Raw genomic sequence first — 16418 nt, 5'->3', positions numbered from 1 at the left:
AGAAAAATTGAAAAAAAACAAAATAAAATGATGGATGAAAGGAGAGATGCCACATGACTTCTAATAATATATGGTGTTCGTTTTTAAATACTAGGTATAGATTATCTGATCAAAATAGTGGGTGATGATAAAGGTCGCACGTTGCGACAATATTCAATTGTCGCATTCTTACGTGTTGAAATTTAATTGGTACATATAGGCGCCACGTAAGATATTCGTCATCGGAATATAATTACTATCAATGTAATATTTTTACTATGAAACCATGTAAATAAAGTAGTCGGTATAAAGAAGGAAACAAATTAGAATATTAAATTTTCTTACCTTTTTTTTAAAACATGTATAATAGGTTACATAAGTTAAATATTTTAGTTTCCAATTTTAAATCAGGACATATCATTGTGACAAAACTTAAAAGGCACATGTTGCAACTTTTATCATTTTCGTAAAAATAGTTGATGGAACTAATCAACTTTTTAATTTCACAATATTTATATTTTGTGCATACATCTTGAATTTTTCTTACTGTTTTTTACAAGAAATGATCGAGTATTTAATCAGCCTCGAATATTGTGGGGTGACTAATAAAATTGAAAGTTCCACTCCACTAGCTATACTCCGCAGGTCCCAGCATATATAAATACAATACGTCTTCTTCCTCTTGCTTAAAGATTAAAGTCAACCAAATTAAAAAAAAACCAACAAAACAGAGAAAGCCATGCCTTCATTATCAGCTGGGAAGCCCATTCTATGCAAAGGTAAAATATAATGTTTAACAAATTAAGCAAGTTCTGTTTTATTGATCTCTAATAGTCTAATGTCTAAACGCTTCGTGTTGCTTGTTGTTACGCATGAAACGACGCAGCCGCGGTAGCTAGAGAACCTGGAAAACCGTTGTTAATAGAGGAAATATCAGTAGCAACACCAAAGTGTAATGAAGTTCGCATCAAAATCTTGTGCACATCTCTTTGTCACAGCGATCTTACATTATGGAGTTTGAAAGTAAGTTCTCTTATGCGTTTTCCTTTATTTCATTTTACTTTATTATTGAAAATGAAATACGGGCAAGATCATATAATCTCTCCGTTACATAATAATGTTCCAATTTTCTACTTTTCACATTTGTCAATATATATTTTTCATCATTTAATTATATATTAGAATAAATTATAAATTTTGATATTTTTCCAATATGAATATGTTTTTTTCATATGTATTACAAATAATTTTAAATTTTAAATTTTAAATTGAGATATCATCACAGAACGAATGGAGTAAGAAGTCAAAAATAAAAACATCTATAAGATAGGCAAGTTTACTAATTCTGATCATATTGATGTTAACTTTTGAAGGAACCTCCTGGATATTTTCCAAGAATACTGGGCCATGAAGCCGTTGGGTATGTAACATTTTTCATCTTGATTGAGAGTTTTTCATTCAATTTTATTTTTTGCCACTAAATTTCAGTCTTTCCTTGACTTTTCTCTATTTGTTGGTTTTTTTTTTTTTTTTTTGGGCGGGGGTAAGGATCTAAGGGGTGTTGGAGAAAGGTCATTATCTACGATAGATCGGACATTTAATGAGAGATGAGTCAATGGCTGATTCTGAAACTGTACTAAGTTAGGTAATAATCATAAAATTAATGAAAAAAAACTAAATGAAGTATATTTTTATACGAATTAATTAACAATTAACTAAAATTATGTAATTTTTTTGGCCAATTTACTCCACTTTGTATTTTTGGTGTGTCATGCATATTAGACTATACGTCTATATTGTCTTGGCTAGTTGGATTAGTGTCATGTGTTCTATCACTCTCTTTGTCCAGAATTAGAATTATCACAGGAACCATAAATGTTAGTTCCATAATCAAACACAGACGTATTCTAGTTTCCTATAGCAGGAAAGAATAATAGTTAAGGCTAATGCGGGTAATAACATTACATTATGTTGTCTTTTACGTTTCTATTTTTCCCCGATGTGGAACAACTTGTATGTACTTTCTGCATATGATATATCCTTCACATTTGATAATGCACATGTCATTTTTTATTTATAATTAATTAAGTACGTGTTATTAAATATCTATTTTGATATGATTAGAGTACTCATTGAGACGAATTAAAAAAAACCTACGTGGATATGTTTTATTTCCTTATATACTAGAAAAAAAAATTATAATATTCTCTTTAATTGTGAATATTGTCCAAATTCTTAAATGGATCATCAATTGGAATAGAGGGTGTAGATAAAAATTGAGTTTCAACGATTATCACTAGCATTCGATGCAGCCATATATTGTTAAATTTTTTATTTTATATGTAGGCCGTGTTTTAATATTTGAACTATTTTAACAATTCATATTTTATGTTGGGGTTACATAGACACAAAATCAATTATTTTAGAAAATGGCATCTGTTTTTGAAAAATGGCATTCATTTTCCAAAATGGCATCAGTTTTTAAAAAATAACGCATGTTCTAATGCTTGTCTTATCCCTATTTTATCGTTTAATGGGGTGAGATGTATTTGCTAAATACATCTCTGATATGGGACACGCCGCCCTTTAATTCTACTGTTCTAGAGTTATGGAGAATGAGTTGGGGAGTATGGGTTAGCGCCATTCGGCTTTCGATATACAAGTATTCTTTTTTATGCAAAGAAGGGCTAACCCGACTAACACCTTTCACTTCCAAATTTAGACTAGTATATAAATGTTGTATCACGTCGAACCATTAAATGTACAAACGCATATCACGCCATATTTAGTTTAATTAGGATTGCTACGATATAAAATTGGTAGGGCTACACGCCTTAATTAGCTTTAAAACCCTCTGCATTAAGTTTGGGGGTTCCATATTGTGTCTTGCTATTCAACAAACGGTTAGTCGGTGAACGAACTTATCCACCAAATTCTGATATGTTTTTTAATTTCATTACTTGACATTTTTTTCAGCTTAGGTTAGGAACTTAGGATAGGTTCTTTTCGCTTGGTTCCTGTCACTAAAAATAAATAAATAAAATTCTTTTCACTTGGAAAAGTATAAATTATTTATGGTCTCATTTGGTATGAACGTTTTCTATTATTCTTTTTACTTTTTATGGTTGAATATAGTTTGACTTTTTTAGTATGATCTGAATTTTTAATCTACTCTTGTCTAACTTTATCAAAAATAAGTTACGGAGTATGAGAATAAGGTCAAAAAACATCGTATTTAAAAAAAAACACACTTGGATGTAAACAACATAACAAAAGTGTTGGATAAGCTTCAATAGCTTGGAGCCAAAGACTTTCTAGATCAACCTAGATTAGAAATAGGCTCATTGCAATCCCAATAGAAATAGGAGTTATCTATTTCCTAAGGATAGTTAGAATTGTAATAGGATTAGAAAAGGATCTCTAAACCTATATATATGATTGCCGAGTTGTGGTAGATCATTAATTAGAATAAAAGTTGTTTAGTTTTGAGTTATTTTCTAAACAATTAATAAAGAGAGCAAGTTCTTTATTAAACCTGTGTTTGAATTTTGTCACTTTATTTGGTACCAGAGCCTAGGTTAAGGTTCTTGAAGATCAAAAGCCTGTCCAGCCATGGCTTCAAAGGAATCCGGTTCCTCTGCAGTATGATGTCCGATGCTAAACAAAAGCAACTACACCGTATGGGCAATACGGATGAAAGTGGTCCTCCGCGCACATGAAGTATGGGAGACAATCGAGCCTGGTTCGAAAAACGATAAGAAGAACAACATCGCAACAGCTCTATTGTTTCAATCCATACCAGAGAATCTTATTCTTCAAATCGGAGAATTAGATTCTCCAAACAAGCTTTGGGAAGGAATCAAAGCAAGACACGTAGGAGCAGACCGGGTGAAAGAAGCTCGTTTACAGACGTTAATGGCGGAATTTGACAAACTACAGATGAAGGAGACAGAGACAATCGATGGCTTCGCAAGAAAGATTTCAGAGATTGCTTCAAAATCTTCATCCTTAGGTAAAACAATGGATGAGCCAAAACTTGTAAAAAAGTTTCTTCAGAGTCTGCCCCCCGACAAGTATATTCATATCGTTGCCTCCCTTGAACAAGTGCTTGATTTGAATACGACAGCCTTTGAAGACATAGTAGGGAGACTCAAAACATATGAAGAAAGAATACTTGGCTCAAAATCTCAATCAACGACCGACGAACAAGAAACTGTCTTGTTTTCAAATTCTGATGAAAACAAAGGAAGAGGACAGAGTAAAAATCGAGGTCGAGGACGAAGTTTTCGAGGAAGAGGCCATGGGAGAGACAATTCTCAAGGTCGAAACAGAGAGAAGAAGGACAAAACAGAGATAACGTGTTTCAGGTGTGATAAACAAGGACACTTCGCCTCTGTTTGTCCCACCAGGAAGAAAAACAACGACGAACTCAATAAAAGCGAGACAGAGACAGCAAATGCAGCTCTCTACATGCACCAAGTCGTTTTTCTTAATGAAGGAAAAGTAATGCCAAAGAAATACGAGAAAACAAAGAAGGAAGAAGGTGTCTGGTATTTAGATAATGGCGCAAGCAATCACATGACTGGTGAAAAGTCGTACTTCTCATAACTTAATATGAACATCAAAGAAAAAGTCAAATTCGGAGACGGGTCGTATGTAGGCATCAACGGAAATAGGTCAATTTTGTTCGAGGCAAAGACGGGTGAACAAAAGCTCTTGACAGATGTCTATTACATTCCCGATTTAAGAAGCAATATTTTAAGTCTGGGACAAGCCACCGAGCAAGGATGCGATGTTAGAATGAAGGATGATTATCTAACACTAAGAGATCCTAATGGAAGGCTACTAGCAAAAGTATTCAGGACTCCAAATAGACTTTACAAGATTTCTCTTAAAATCGGGAAACCTATTTGCTTGCTTTCAAAACTCGAGGAAGACTCATGGAAGTGGCATACAAGACTCGGTCATGTCAGCTTCAGAACCATGAAATCAATGGCTATGCACAAGATGGTTCATGGCTTACCAGAGGTTGGAGGAGAGAAACAAGTCTGTGAATCCTGTTTAGTCGGAAAACAAACTCGCCAAAGCTTTCCGAAAGCAACATCATTAAGAGCATCAAAACCGTTGGACCTACTACATGCTGACTTATGTGGTCCAATCTCACCAGCTACTCTCTCACAAAACAAGTATATTTTCGTTATAATAGATGATTATACGAGATATATGTGGTCGATCTTGATGAAAGAAAAAGGAGATGCTTTCGAAAAATTCAAAGCATTCAAAACTCTGTTTAGAAGGATGTTGACAAGAAGATTATAACACTTCGTACGGACAGAGGAGGTGAATTCATTTCGGTTGAATTCCAAGATTTTTGCAGAAAACACGGAATCAAGAGACACCTAACAGCTCCCTACACTCCTCAACAAAACGGAGTTGTTGAAAGGAGAAACAGAACGTTAATGGAGATGACACGAAGTATGCTCAAGGCGATGAACATACCAAACTATTTATGGGGAGAAGCTGTTCGTCACTCCACATATTTGATTAACCGTGTGCCCACTAGAGCCCTGAAAAATCAAACCCCATACGAGTGTCTTAAGGAGAGAAAGCCCAATGTTGAACATCTGAGAGTTTTCGGTTGTCTAGCCTATGCAAAAATCGACTCAACTCATCTTAAGAAGCTTGATAATAGATCTCAGACTCTGGTTCATCTAGGCATTGAACCAGGTTCAAAGGCTTATAGACTTTACAATCCAACCACAAGGAAAATCATAGTGAGTCGAGATGTGATTTTCAATGAGAAGGCTTGCTGGAATTGGAAGGGATCTGAACAAGAAGAGCAAGGAGAACCTGGTATGTTTCGATTAACTTGGGGAGAAGTTACAGATGATGGACAAGGTCCATTCATTGTCAGCAACACTCAAGTTGAGAGTGATACTGAAATCGGAACTGAGCAACACCAAGAGAGTGAGACTGAAGAGGAAGCTGGAATTGATACCAATGAACTAACAGCACAAGCTCCAGAGCAAATTCAACTCCGACGCTCAACACGACAGTCAAATCCACCCGGCTATCTTGATGACTATGTTTTAATGGCAGATATCGAATGTGAGACCCTTCTACTATCTCTCAATGACGAGCCATATAATTATCAAGAGGCAAAGGAAAAGGTGGAATGGACAAAAGCGTGTTATGAGGAGATCGATTCGATAAACAAAAACAAAACATGGACGCTAGTAAACAAACCAGTTGGAGTTAAAGTGATAGGTCTCAAGTGGGTGTTTAAGATTAAAAGGAATGCAGACGACTCAATTAATAAGCACAAAGCAAGACTCGTTGCAAAAGGATATGTGCAACAATCAGGGATTGACTTTGATGAAGTCTTCGCACATGTAGCTCGCATTGAGACTATCAGACTGTTAATTGGCTTAGCCGCTTCTGAAGGATGGGAAATCCATCACCTTGATGTAAAAACCGCCTTTTTGCATGGAGAACTTAATGAAGAAGTTTATGTGTCTCAACCTGAAGGATTTGAAAAGAAGGGAGAAGAGCATAAGGTTTTCAAACTCACTAAAGCATTATACGGTTTGAGACAAGCTCCACGGGCTTGGAACACAAAGCTTGATCAGATTTTAAAAGGTCTAAAATTCAAGAAGTGTTCTAAGGAAAGTTCAGTTTATCGGAAGGAAGAAGGAGGAAATCTTCTCCTCATCGCGGTTTATGTCGATGATCTCTTTGTTACTGGAAATATAACAAAGATCATCGAAGAGTGTAAAGCTGGTATGTCTTCAAACTTTGAGATGTCTGATCTTGGAAAGCTTACTTACTACCTTGGTATAGAAGTTAAGCAAGGCATAGAAGGCATTGTGATAAAACAAGAGGCATATGCTCGTCGTATCCTAAAAGAAGTAGGATTAGAAGATTGCAATCCTGCCCAAATACAAATGGAGTTCGGATTAAAGCTGTCTAAAGCTCAAGAAGAACCTGAGATCGATGCTACATTGTATCGAAGAAGGATTGGTTGCCTCAGGTATCTCTTACACACAAGACCAGATTTATCATTCTCAGTCGGAATCTTAAGTAGATATATGCATTCTCCACGTGAGTCACATGGAAACGCATTGAAACAAGTCTTAAGATACCTTCAAGGAACTCTGAGTTATGGGTTGATCTTCAAGCATGGAGGATCAAAGAAACTTGTAGGATACAGTGACAACAGTCACAATGTGGATGAAGATGATGGAAGAAGCATTACAGGTCATGTCTTCTACTTTGGTGAAACCCCAATAAAATGGTGTTCTCAGAAGCAATAGACTGTCGCCTTATCGTCTTGTGAAGCCGAGTTTATGGCCGCAACGGAAGCTGCAAAACAGGCGATATGGCTTCAAGACTTGTTAAGTGAAATTACGGGACAAAACATAGAAAAAACATTGATTTGTATCGATAACAAGTCAGCCATTGAACTCACAAGGAATCCTGTTTTCCATGGTCGAAGCAAGCATATTCACAAACGATATCACTTCATCCGAGAATGTGTCGAGAATGATCAAATTGAAGTTAAGCATGTTCCCGGAACAGAAAAATGTGCAGACATATTGACAAAGGCCCTCGCAAGGATCAAATTCAAGGAAATGAGAAGTTTGATTGGAGTTCAAGATCTCAACGGAAAGAACTTGAAGCTTAAGGGGGTGAATGTTGGATAAGCTTCAATAGCTTGGAGCCAAAGACTTTCTAGATTAACCTAGATTAGAAATAGGCTCATTGTAATCCCAATAGAAATAGGAGTTATCTATTTCCTAAGGATAGTTAGAATTGTAATAGGATTAGAAAATGATCTCTAAACCTATATATATGATTGCCGAGTTGTGGTAGATCATTAATTAGAATAAAAGTTGTTTAGTTTTGAGTTATTTTCTAAACAATTAATAAAGAGAGCAAGTTCTTTATTAAACCTGTGTTTGAATTTTGTCACTTTAAAAAGGTCTTGCACTCATTCGGTGTAGAATGTTTTGGTTAACCAGCCTTTGTATTATAATAAAAATTAACGAATAAACATTTTAAAGGCTAAATGGTTACCTTTGTATATAATGATTTTTTGAAGAGATAATTTTTACTCCCTTCGTTCCAACATGTTAATTACGTTTGATATTTTGCGCGCGATTTAACGACTAACTAGTTTTTGGGCCCGGGCGATGCCCCGGGTTACTACGTTAACAACATTCACATTTACTTATATATATAACTTTTTTTGCAATGATAACATAAAATATTTAATAGCTTGGTGGTAAAAGCTCTATTGTTTAAACTCAAGATCAAGAGTTCAAACCTTATGCTAATCATATTTGACATTTTTTTAATGTATATAAAACTTACTTGAAGCGAACTACCCATAAGCAGAGCGCAACGTGTCACGTATGCTATTTTATAAACGCCTTTTAATATATAGTATAGATTAATGTGCATTGAGATTCCTCTATTTCTTTAAAAAAAAACAAGACAAATTATGTTTATTTATAATGTTTTCAATTTTATCAAAAATCTGACATTGGAAAAATGAAAAATATTAAAGTCACAGTGGAATAGTGTGATAGATTAAATACCACAATGAATTTAATTGGTTAAAATAATATTTGACACAAACACTACAAGAAATTGTACTATTAACGACGGGAAATTCCGTCGTTAAAGGCCAATAATCGTTGATTAATGACGGAATTTCCTGTCGCGAACCCGTCATAAAAGGGGGGCATCGTAAATGGAAAATTCCGTCGTTAACCCGTCATAAGAGACATTTACGACGGTTGTTGGTTGTTCCCGTCTTTGTTTGGTTGTTAGCCCCGTCGCAAAAGGCTTTTGCGACGGGATTTTTGACCCGTCGTAATTAGGTTGTCATTAAAGATACAAATTATTGTAGTTAAATTTTCATAGAATATTAAATCATTTATGTGATAATATAAAAAGAAATGTAAAATATATTTTGGGACACCCGAAATAGAATATGTAAAGAACATTTTGAAACGGATAGAGTATTGAAGATAAAAAATTTATAGTAAAAAATAAATAATTTTTATATATATAGTTAACTTTACCTCTTAAATAAGAATGTGTGAAAACCTAAATGGTAGATGTACATGTACATATAGGAAATTATTTCGGGATGATCAATCCTCAAAAACTATTTTGGGACTTGCTTCAGGATATTTCAATCCTCAAATAGTTTTGGGGGCTTGTTTTGGGATGATCCGGTCCTCAATTTTTACTAATACTCCTCGTTTCCGAAAATGATTTAATCGACACATTTGTTATAATATTAGTTTGATGGTGATTATATGCATATGTTACTAAAAATTATTTTAAAAAACGTATACTTGAATAATACTATGTATACATTAGTCTAATCCAATAACATATTATACAATTACTTTTGATTTTAATATATTAGTAATGTAAAAGTCAACATGGTGTAAGCATTTAGGAACGGAAGGCGTAAATTAAAAGTTATAAAGTTAAAAAATTACATTGTGCAAAGGCGTATTCAGATGCAAAATTTAATGGGCGGGGGTAGCTGATACTTGTAAAATTTATAAGAGTTTGACAAGATAGGGATTTAGGTAATAATTAGGAGTAGAGGTAGCAGTTAAACAACTTTTCTTAAACATTAAACATTTTAGCTTGTATAAGTAATGTGTAGCTTTTGTCAAATTACAATATAATTTAAAACAATGTATATAATTTTGGAAAATTTGTAATTATTAATCCAACTTTTGCCCGATTTTCTTTAATTAAGCCTACTTATGCGATATTTCTAAATAATCCACCCTTTATGACCCAACTACTATTATTAAGCTTAACAAGTTACTAACATGCTATAGGCGGTATTCACCCTTACGTGGCATATAACAATTATAATTTTTTTTACCCCTTATTTTCTTTAATTGCTATTTTAATTTTCGTTCCTCTCTCCTCTGCGATTTTCTGCTTCATCTCTGAACTCCTCTCCATTATTTCTCTTCTACCTCTTCTCCATCATTGTCGATCCCTCATACCTCTCCATTCGAAGTTCATAAAAAATAATCACCAATTGCTATGGCTGGGGTAAAGTAATTGCCTGTTGGATCTGGATCTTCTTCAAATTCAAGGTTTTTTTTTCTTTCTAAATTTTCAACAAGACCACAATAACCAACATCCCACAACATAAAAAAAAACTATATTATTTCAACAGCTCGGGTTTTTACGAACTGACCATCAAGGAAGCCCAAAATTCAAAATTTACCAAAAAAGGAAAAAAAACGCCAAGGTTCGTAAGTTCACCTTCAATTGTACAATTTTGGAGACGAAATTTGAATGCGCGTGGATGAAGTCACCTATTTCCACTAGAAAATCGCTGATGATGTCATGAACCAGTACAATTGTGGTTGAAGCAGCAGTAATGGAGGAGAGAGGAATTGAAACACGGTACAGAGAAGAGAAGGGTTAAGAGTTTTTTGAAAAAAAAATGAAATCCTTGTTTAGGTGGCATGATGACGTGTCCAATATTTTAGCAGGGAAACCAACTTTAGGTTGTCAACGTTTTTAACGTTGACTTTGTAGCAGGTAATCGGTCATCCAGGCTTAATAATAGTAGTTGGGTCATAAATGTTGGATTATTTAGAAATATCGCATATGTAGGCTTAATTAAAGAAAATCTGGCAAAGGTTGGATTAATAATTACAAATTTTCCTTGACTTTGTAGCAGGTAACCGGTCATCCAGGGCTTAATAATAGTAGTTGGGTCATAAAAGTTGGATTATTTAGAAATATCGTATAAGTAGGCTTAATTAAAGAGAACCGGGCAAAGATTGAATTAATAATTACAAATTTTCCTATAATTTTTTATTTATTGTATTTTTAAATCTCAACTACTATTTTACCAAACACATACAGAATATATTATAACATTTTTAACAGTTCACCATTACCCAATATTCTGACGATTACCCAATGCTAAACCGTTAAAAGGAATCCACTAAAATTAATTTTGCCGAACAACATTAGTGTTAATGTCCTGCAAGGCTGGCAATTATAGCAGGCCAACATTCACGAGGAAGATGCCGTAGATCTGATGTCTTGATGGTGTTTAACTATACACAATGGTCCCATGTTAAGAATTGCGTTTCGTTAGCTTGTTTTGCTGTCAAATTGTTTTTAGAGATTATAATCCATTCCCAAATACTAAATAAGAAAATTATAATATTGGGCCTAATCATAATAGCTAGGAAGACTTAAGTAACATTCTCTCAAGTTAGAGCATGCAAATAAATTCACACCTTATCGAGTAAATATAAAAATTGACACTTGCCTAACACCCTTGTGAAGATATGAACAAAGTTGTTTATCCGTTCGTACGTGACTAGTACTAATAATACCCACCTGGATCGCGTCCCAGATATAGTGACAATCTACCTCTATTTACTTTGTGCGTTCGTGAAATACAAGATTTTGGGCAATGCGCAAGCTGAATAACTATCACAAAATAAGTTAGTCGCACGAGGATGCGCCACCCCTAAACTACCAAGTAAGGCTTTTAGGGTCACTTCAACTTCGAAGTAATGGTGGCCATGGAACGATATGCCTCTACGGAAGAATGAACACCGTGTGTTGCTTCTTGGTTTTCTAAGAAATAGAGGAACAACCAAGAAACACCAATCATCCACTAATCGATCGACTCGTAAAAGGGAAACTCACCCAATCTAAGTAACACCAACCTATGAACTGTAAATCACAATCATCACGCAAGAGAATCCCTTGACATTGCATCCTTTTAGATAGCACAATACGAATGATGGAGTCCCAATGCTCTTGGCGAGGATTTTGCATGAATTGTGCTAGAATTCTAGATGATACAAAGATGTATCGTCGACGGGTACATCTCTGAATCATCTAAGAATGCGCCACTTGACAATGCGAAAGTGTTTTTTTGGAAACCCGACCCAACGTGCCCGTAACATACCAACATCAACAATTATTGAGTGTGTATTGATGTTGGCATAAAAAAAGTACCCCCAAGGCTCCTCGATACCTCTATATGCCAAGAAAGTACTTCAACATTTTCAAATCTTTCATGTGAAAGCACTCACTAAAATATTTTTTAAACCTCGGCAATAGCAGATGAGTCATTTCTCGAAATTATCAAATCATCGAGATAGACAAGAACACTAATGTAAATAGAGAATAATAAGTATGACAGAAAAATCATACCTTTTTAAAGAACCAACTAATTTAGCAAACCAATATCTTAGGGCTTGATGCAAACCAATTAATGATTTCTTCAAACAACGCAATATACCAAGTTTGCCACCATGAAAGTCGAGAGGGTTTTCATGTATGCCTCCTCATCAAGACCATCACATTGAAGGAACGCATTGTGAACATCCATTTGATGGACTTCCCAATTTTTGTCGCAGCTATCGCAAAAAAACACACAAACAATAACCATTTTCACAACAGGAGCAAAGGTCTCATTGTAAGCAGCTCTTTCGACTTGATGATTGCCAAAAATGACAAGACGACCTTTTAGACGCTCAATCGCGCCATTGGCATGAAATTTTATATATTTTATACACCCATTTACATCTCAAGGCTTTCTTTCCCAGAGGCAGCTCCTGCATCGCCCACTTTCATTATCCTCCAAAGCACCAATTTCTTTTTGCATAGATTCTAGAATATGGAGAGTATCTGAGAAGATCAGAGTGGTGCTCTGATACCATGTTAAGAATTGTATTTCCTTAGGTTGTATTGTTGTCAAATTGTGTTCATGTACAAACTAATATGAGCTTAAGTATCCAGGCCCAAACTAATGTGACATGTTATTTGCTGAATGATGACTATTTCCCTATGTAGTTTGTTAATGAAATCTAAAAAGCAGTACATGAATTGTTGGAGTTCCATAATGATTGATTTGTTAGTAAGACAAGTGCATTTTGAATCTGAAAATTGACAATAACTCTTGTTCTTGGTATTGCCACTATAGGATTGTGGAGAGCGTAGGTGAAGGTGTGGATGAATTTTCTGAAGGCGATTTTGTAATGCCTGTATTTTTGGCAAACTGTGGGGACTGTAGTGACTGCAAATCAAATAGAAGCAATCTATGTTCAACACTGCCATTTAAGTTGTCAGCTATGATGCCAAGAGATGAGAGTAGCAGATTTACAGATTCCAAGGGAGATTTGTTGTACCATTCTTTGCATGTTTCCAGTTTCACTGAGTATACTGTTGTGGATGTTGCTCATGTAACTAAGGTTGACCCACGAATACCGCCTAATAGAGCTTGCCTTCTCAGCTGTGGAGTTTCCACAGGTAATTCTTGATTCATTATATCATTATAGAAACTACTTGCAATTGCAGCTTCTGACAGAAAAATTGATCTGCAGGTGTTGGTGCTGCTTGGAAAACAGCACAAGTTGATGAAGGCTCAACAGTTGCTATATTTGGCCTAGGTGCAATTGGATTAGCGGTATGCATCCATCTCATTTTCTCTCTTGTTATCTATCATTCTAAGACAAGGCTACAGGACGTTATGATTTGATCTCATTGTTAATTGCGAAGGTTGCAGAGGGAGCTAGAATTTGTGGAGCTACTAAAATCATTGGTGTGGATGTAAACCCTGCTAAATTCGAAACAGGTAACCTCTTCCTCCTATCAATTTTATGTGTATGAAAATTCATGTTTTGACTTTTGAGATAAATAATATTATCATTGTATGCCTTTTTCTGCAGGAAAGAAGTTTGGAGTTACTGATTATATCAACCCTATGAACGATACAACAAAATCTGTCAGTGAGGTCTCAATCCTTTCTTCTTCCCTAGTTGATTCTTACAGATTTTGTCTTTATTTTAGATTCTTAATTCACCTAGCTAGTCATTGTAAGTCTTGATAAATCTGTGATCAGATTATAAACGAGATGACAGATGGGGGTGCGGACTACTGCTTCGAGTGTGTGGGAATGTCATCGTTGGTGGAAGAAGCATTTGCTTGCTGCAGGAAGGTATTGGGAGCTTTACTCTAACAACGCGCTAATTTGACAATAAAACGAATAGTTAGTTGTTATAAACAGAAGGTAGCTACTAGCTAGGGTAATGATTTTACCTTGAATGTAAATGCACCAGGGATGGGGAAAGACAGTAGTCCTAGGAGTGGATAAGCCTAATTCAAAGTTGAACATTAGCTCTCACGACGTGTTACACAATGGGAAGATCCTAACAGGTTCTTTATTCGGAGGTCTCAAAGCCAAATCTGACATTTCAACTCTAGTTAAATGGTACTTGGACAAGGTAATTTATTTATTAATGCATACAAATTCTTTTGCTAGTTTTTGGGGCTTATATATAACTTGACATTTAAACGTACTCAATCTTATTATTAACTTGTACTAGAAACTGCGTTTGGATGAGTTTGTAACGCATGAAATGAAATTCGAGGACATCAACAAGGCCTTCGAGTTGCTCCTGGAGGGGAAGTGTCTTCGATGTGTGTTATGGTTCGATAAAGATGATAAGCTTCTGGAGTCAAATGGAAATGCTGAGCCTTAGTAAATTATTGATTAATGGAATGGTTAAAGTTCAAACACTACAATGTTTTTCAATCGCTTGTATCCATAATAATGTCTGTATTACTACTGTACTAGTACGGAGTATTATAAAGAGCTAGACCGCTCATGGTGTGAGACTTTTGGATTGTAAGTAGTCTACTCCCTCCACGCCCTTCGTGTTAAGTGTTTGCGCCCGTATTTTTTGAGAGTTACACAAGGAAATTTTGTGAAACAATGATTTAACGTTTGAACGTTTTGTGAATTAATATCTTATAAAAACTCTATTATATTTTCTACTTTATAAGTTTCATGAGTAATACTACCTTGTAACAACAAACATTAAATTTCTCTGTTTCTGCCCCATCCCAACGAGTTCCCTCCACTTTTTGACTTGAATTTACCTCTGTTATTACACCCTAAATAACTTTTGCTTTATAAAATCATTTTCCTATTTGAATAAAGAAATTACTAGAATATTACCGCCACTGTGATAACGGTTAAAGCTAGTACCACAATTACGCATCTTAAATTAACTAACTTTAAAACAAAAATAATATAGTTAATGGCTTTTAATACAACTTGGAACTAGACCTGTCAAACGGGTCGATCGGGTCGGGTTGTAAAAATTTACTTTCGGGTTCGGGTTGAATCAGGTCGGTCACTATCGTGTTCGGGTTTACAAATGCTTGTTCAAGACCCAGAACTTTCGGGTTCGGGTCGACCCAACGGGTTGAGAGATTTTAAAACGCGCATTATATTTTCATTAATTTAGGTGATAAATATACAAAATATTGGCACAAATTAACGAATTTTCCTACGAAAGTTTATATTTAGTTAAATTCAACCATAAAGCGGCTTTTATAATTCAAATTAAAATCATACTACACACAACAATAGTAAAAACAACGTGTCTTTTATGCTTAAATTTTCTCATAATATCATTTATTACTATAAATACAATGATTTTCATTCAGTCGGATCCAAAACGGGTTCGGTCAGGTTTTGACCCATTCCTTTTCGAGTTGCTCGGGTTCGGATTCCGGGTTACGGGTCACAAAATCTTGTTCAGGACACAGTATTTTCAGGTCGGTTTTCGGGTCAGGTCGATTTTTGACAGCTCTACTTGGAACCATAAAGTCCCAAACGAAAATCCAACTTTAAAAACAATCCGTTAACAAAGCTTTGTCTAGACAATTATTAAAATAGAGTTTATGATAAATGCAAGTATAAAAACTCTCAACATTTTCATCCTGAATGTTGACTTCATTTGCATATCACCTCTAGGAATCCATTTTAGAAAATGCTACTCCCCAACATCGCAAATGCAATTGATTGATCATCATAGGGTTATTAAGGTAAAGGCCATGACCAAAAGACAAAAGCACGTAATCAGCAAAAGTTGAATACTACAAGCTAAAACAATGCCTAAAACTAATCATGCTTTGTTATGTGTGCCTCGAATCTTTCTTGAATGATGTTAGGGTGTTATAGTGGAAGGTCTGACTTAAAATGGACATATCTCATGATCTACTCATTAGATTGAGTTGATTCAAGTTGGAGGTGAAATCTTGGCTCAATAGCTTTCCAACGCTTGGTCATAAGCTCATTTTGGATGAGAAATGAGGGAGTTATGACTATTTTACGAGAAGCTGTCATGCAACAGGGGAAGTTCGGCAGAACCTGCTAGAGGTTCAGCCGAACCTGCTGGAAGTTCGGCAGTGAAGGAAATAATGCCCTTGGTCCAAGTATGCATTTAATGATAAGTCTAATAAATGCGGTTCTGTATTAATTATACAAGTTAATAATTCAGTGAGATCAAGTGAACTGTATGCCTAGCTAGAGGCCGCTTCAGTTTAAGTGGATTAATGATATT

General features: G+C 35.2%; 1 protein-coding gene across 1 annotated transcript; it reads left to right on the top strand.

Annotated features, from left to right (window-relative positions):
• Window positions 1-597: 597 nt before the first annotated feature.
• Window positions 598-14841, top strand: LOC110802526 (alcohol dehydrogenase-like 7). The gene is made up of 10 exons (XM_022007952.2): window positions 598-758; window positions 866-1002; window positions 1353-1399; window positions 12989-13314; window positions 13389-13471; window positions 13564-13639; window positions 13734-13798; window positions 13907-14002; window positions 14124-14288; window positions 14391-14841. The coding sequence occupies exons 1-10, from the start codon at window positions 719-721 to the stop codon at window positions 14544-14546; spliced, it is 1191 nt and encodes a 396-aa protein (XP_021863644.1). The 5' UTR covers window positions 598-718; the 3' UTR covers window positions 14547-14841.
• Window positions 14842-16418: the final 1577 nt, after the last annotated feature.

Source organism: Spinacia oleracea, chromosome 5 (genome assembly GCF_020520425.1).
Source record: "Spinacia oleracea cultivar Varoflay chromosome 5, BTI_SOV_V1, whole genome shotgun sequence".
Classification (NCBI taxonomy): domain Eukaryota; kingdom Viridiplantae; phylum Streptophyta; class Magnoliopsida; order Caryophyllales; family Amaranthaceae; genus Spinacia; species Spinacia oleracea.
The sequence above is the reverse complement of the archived record's forward strand: the minus strand, read 5'-3'. Positions and strand labels throughout refer to the sequence as shown.

Excerpts from the sequence above, each read along its gene's own strand:
- LOC110802526 (XM_022007952.2), top strand. The coding sequence starts at position 719 with ATGCCTTCATTATCAGCTGGGAAGCCCATTCTATGCAAAG. Across the intron at positions 13,472-13,563 it reads TAGGTGCAATTGGATTAGCG|GTTGCAGAGGGAGCTAGAAT; the intron begins GTATGCATCCAT and ends TTAATTGCGAAG. Across the intron at positions 13,640-13,733 it reads CCCTGCTAAATTCGAAACAG|GAAAGAAGTTTGGAGTTACT; the intron begins GTAACCTCTTCC and ends CTTTTTCTGCAG.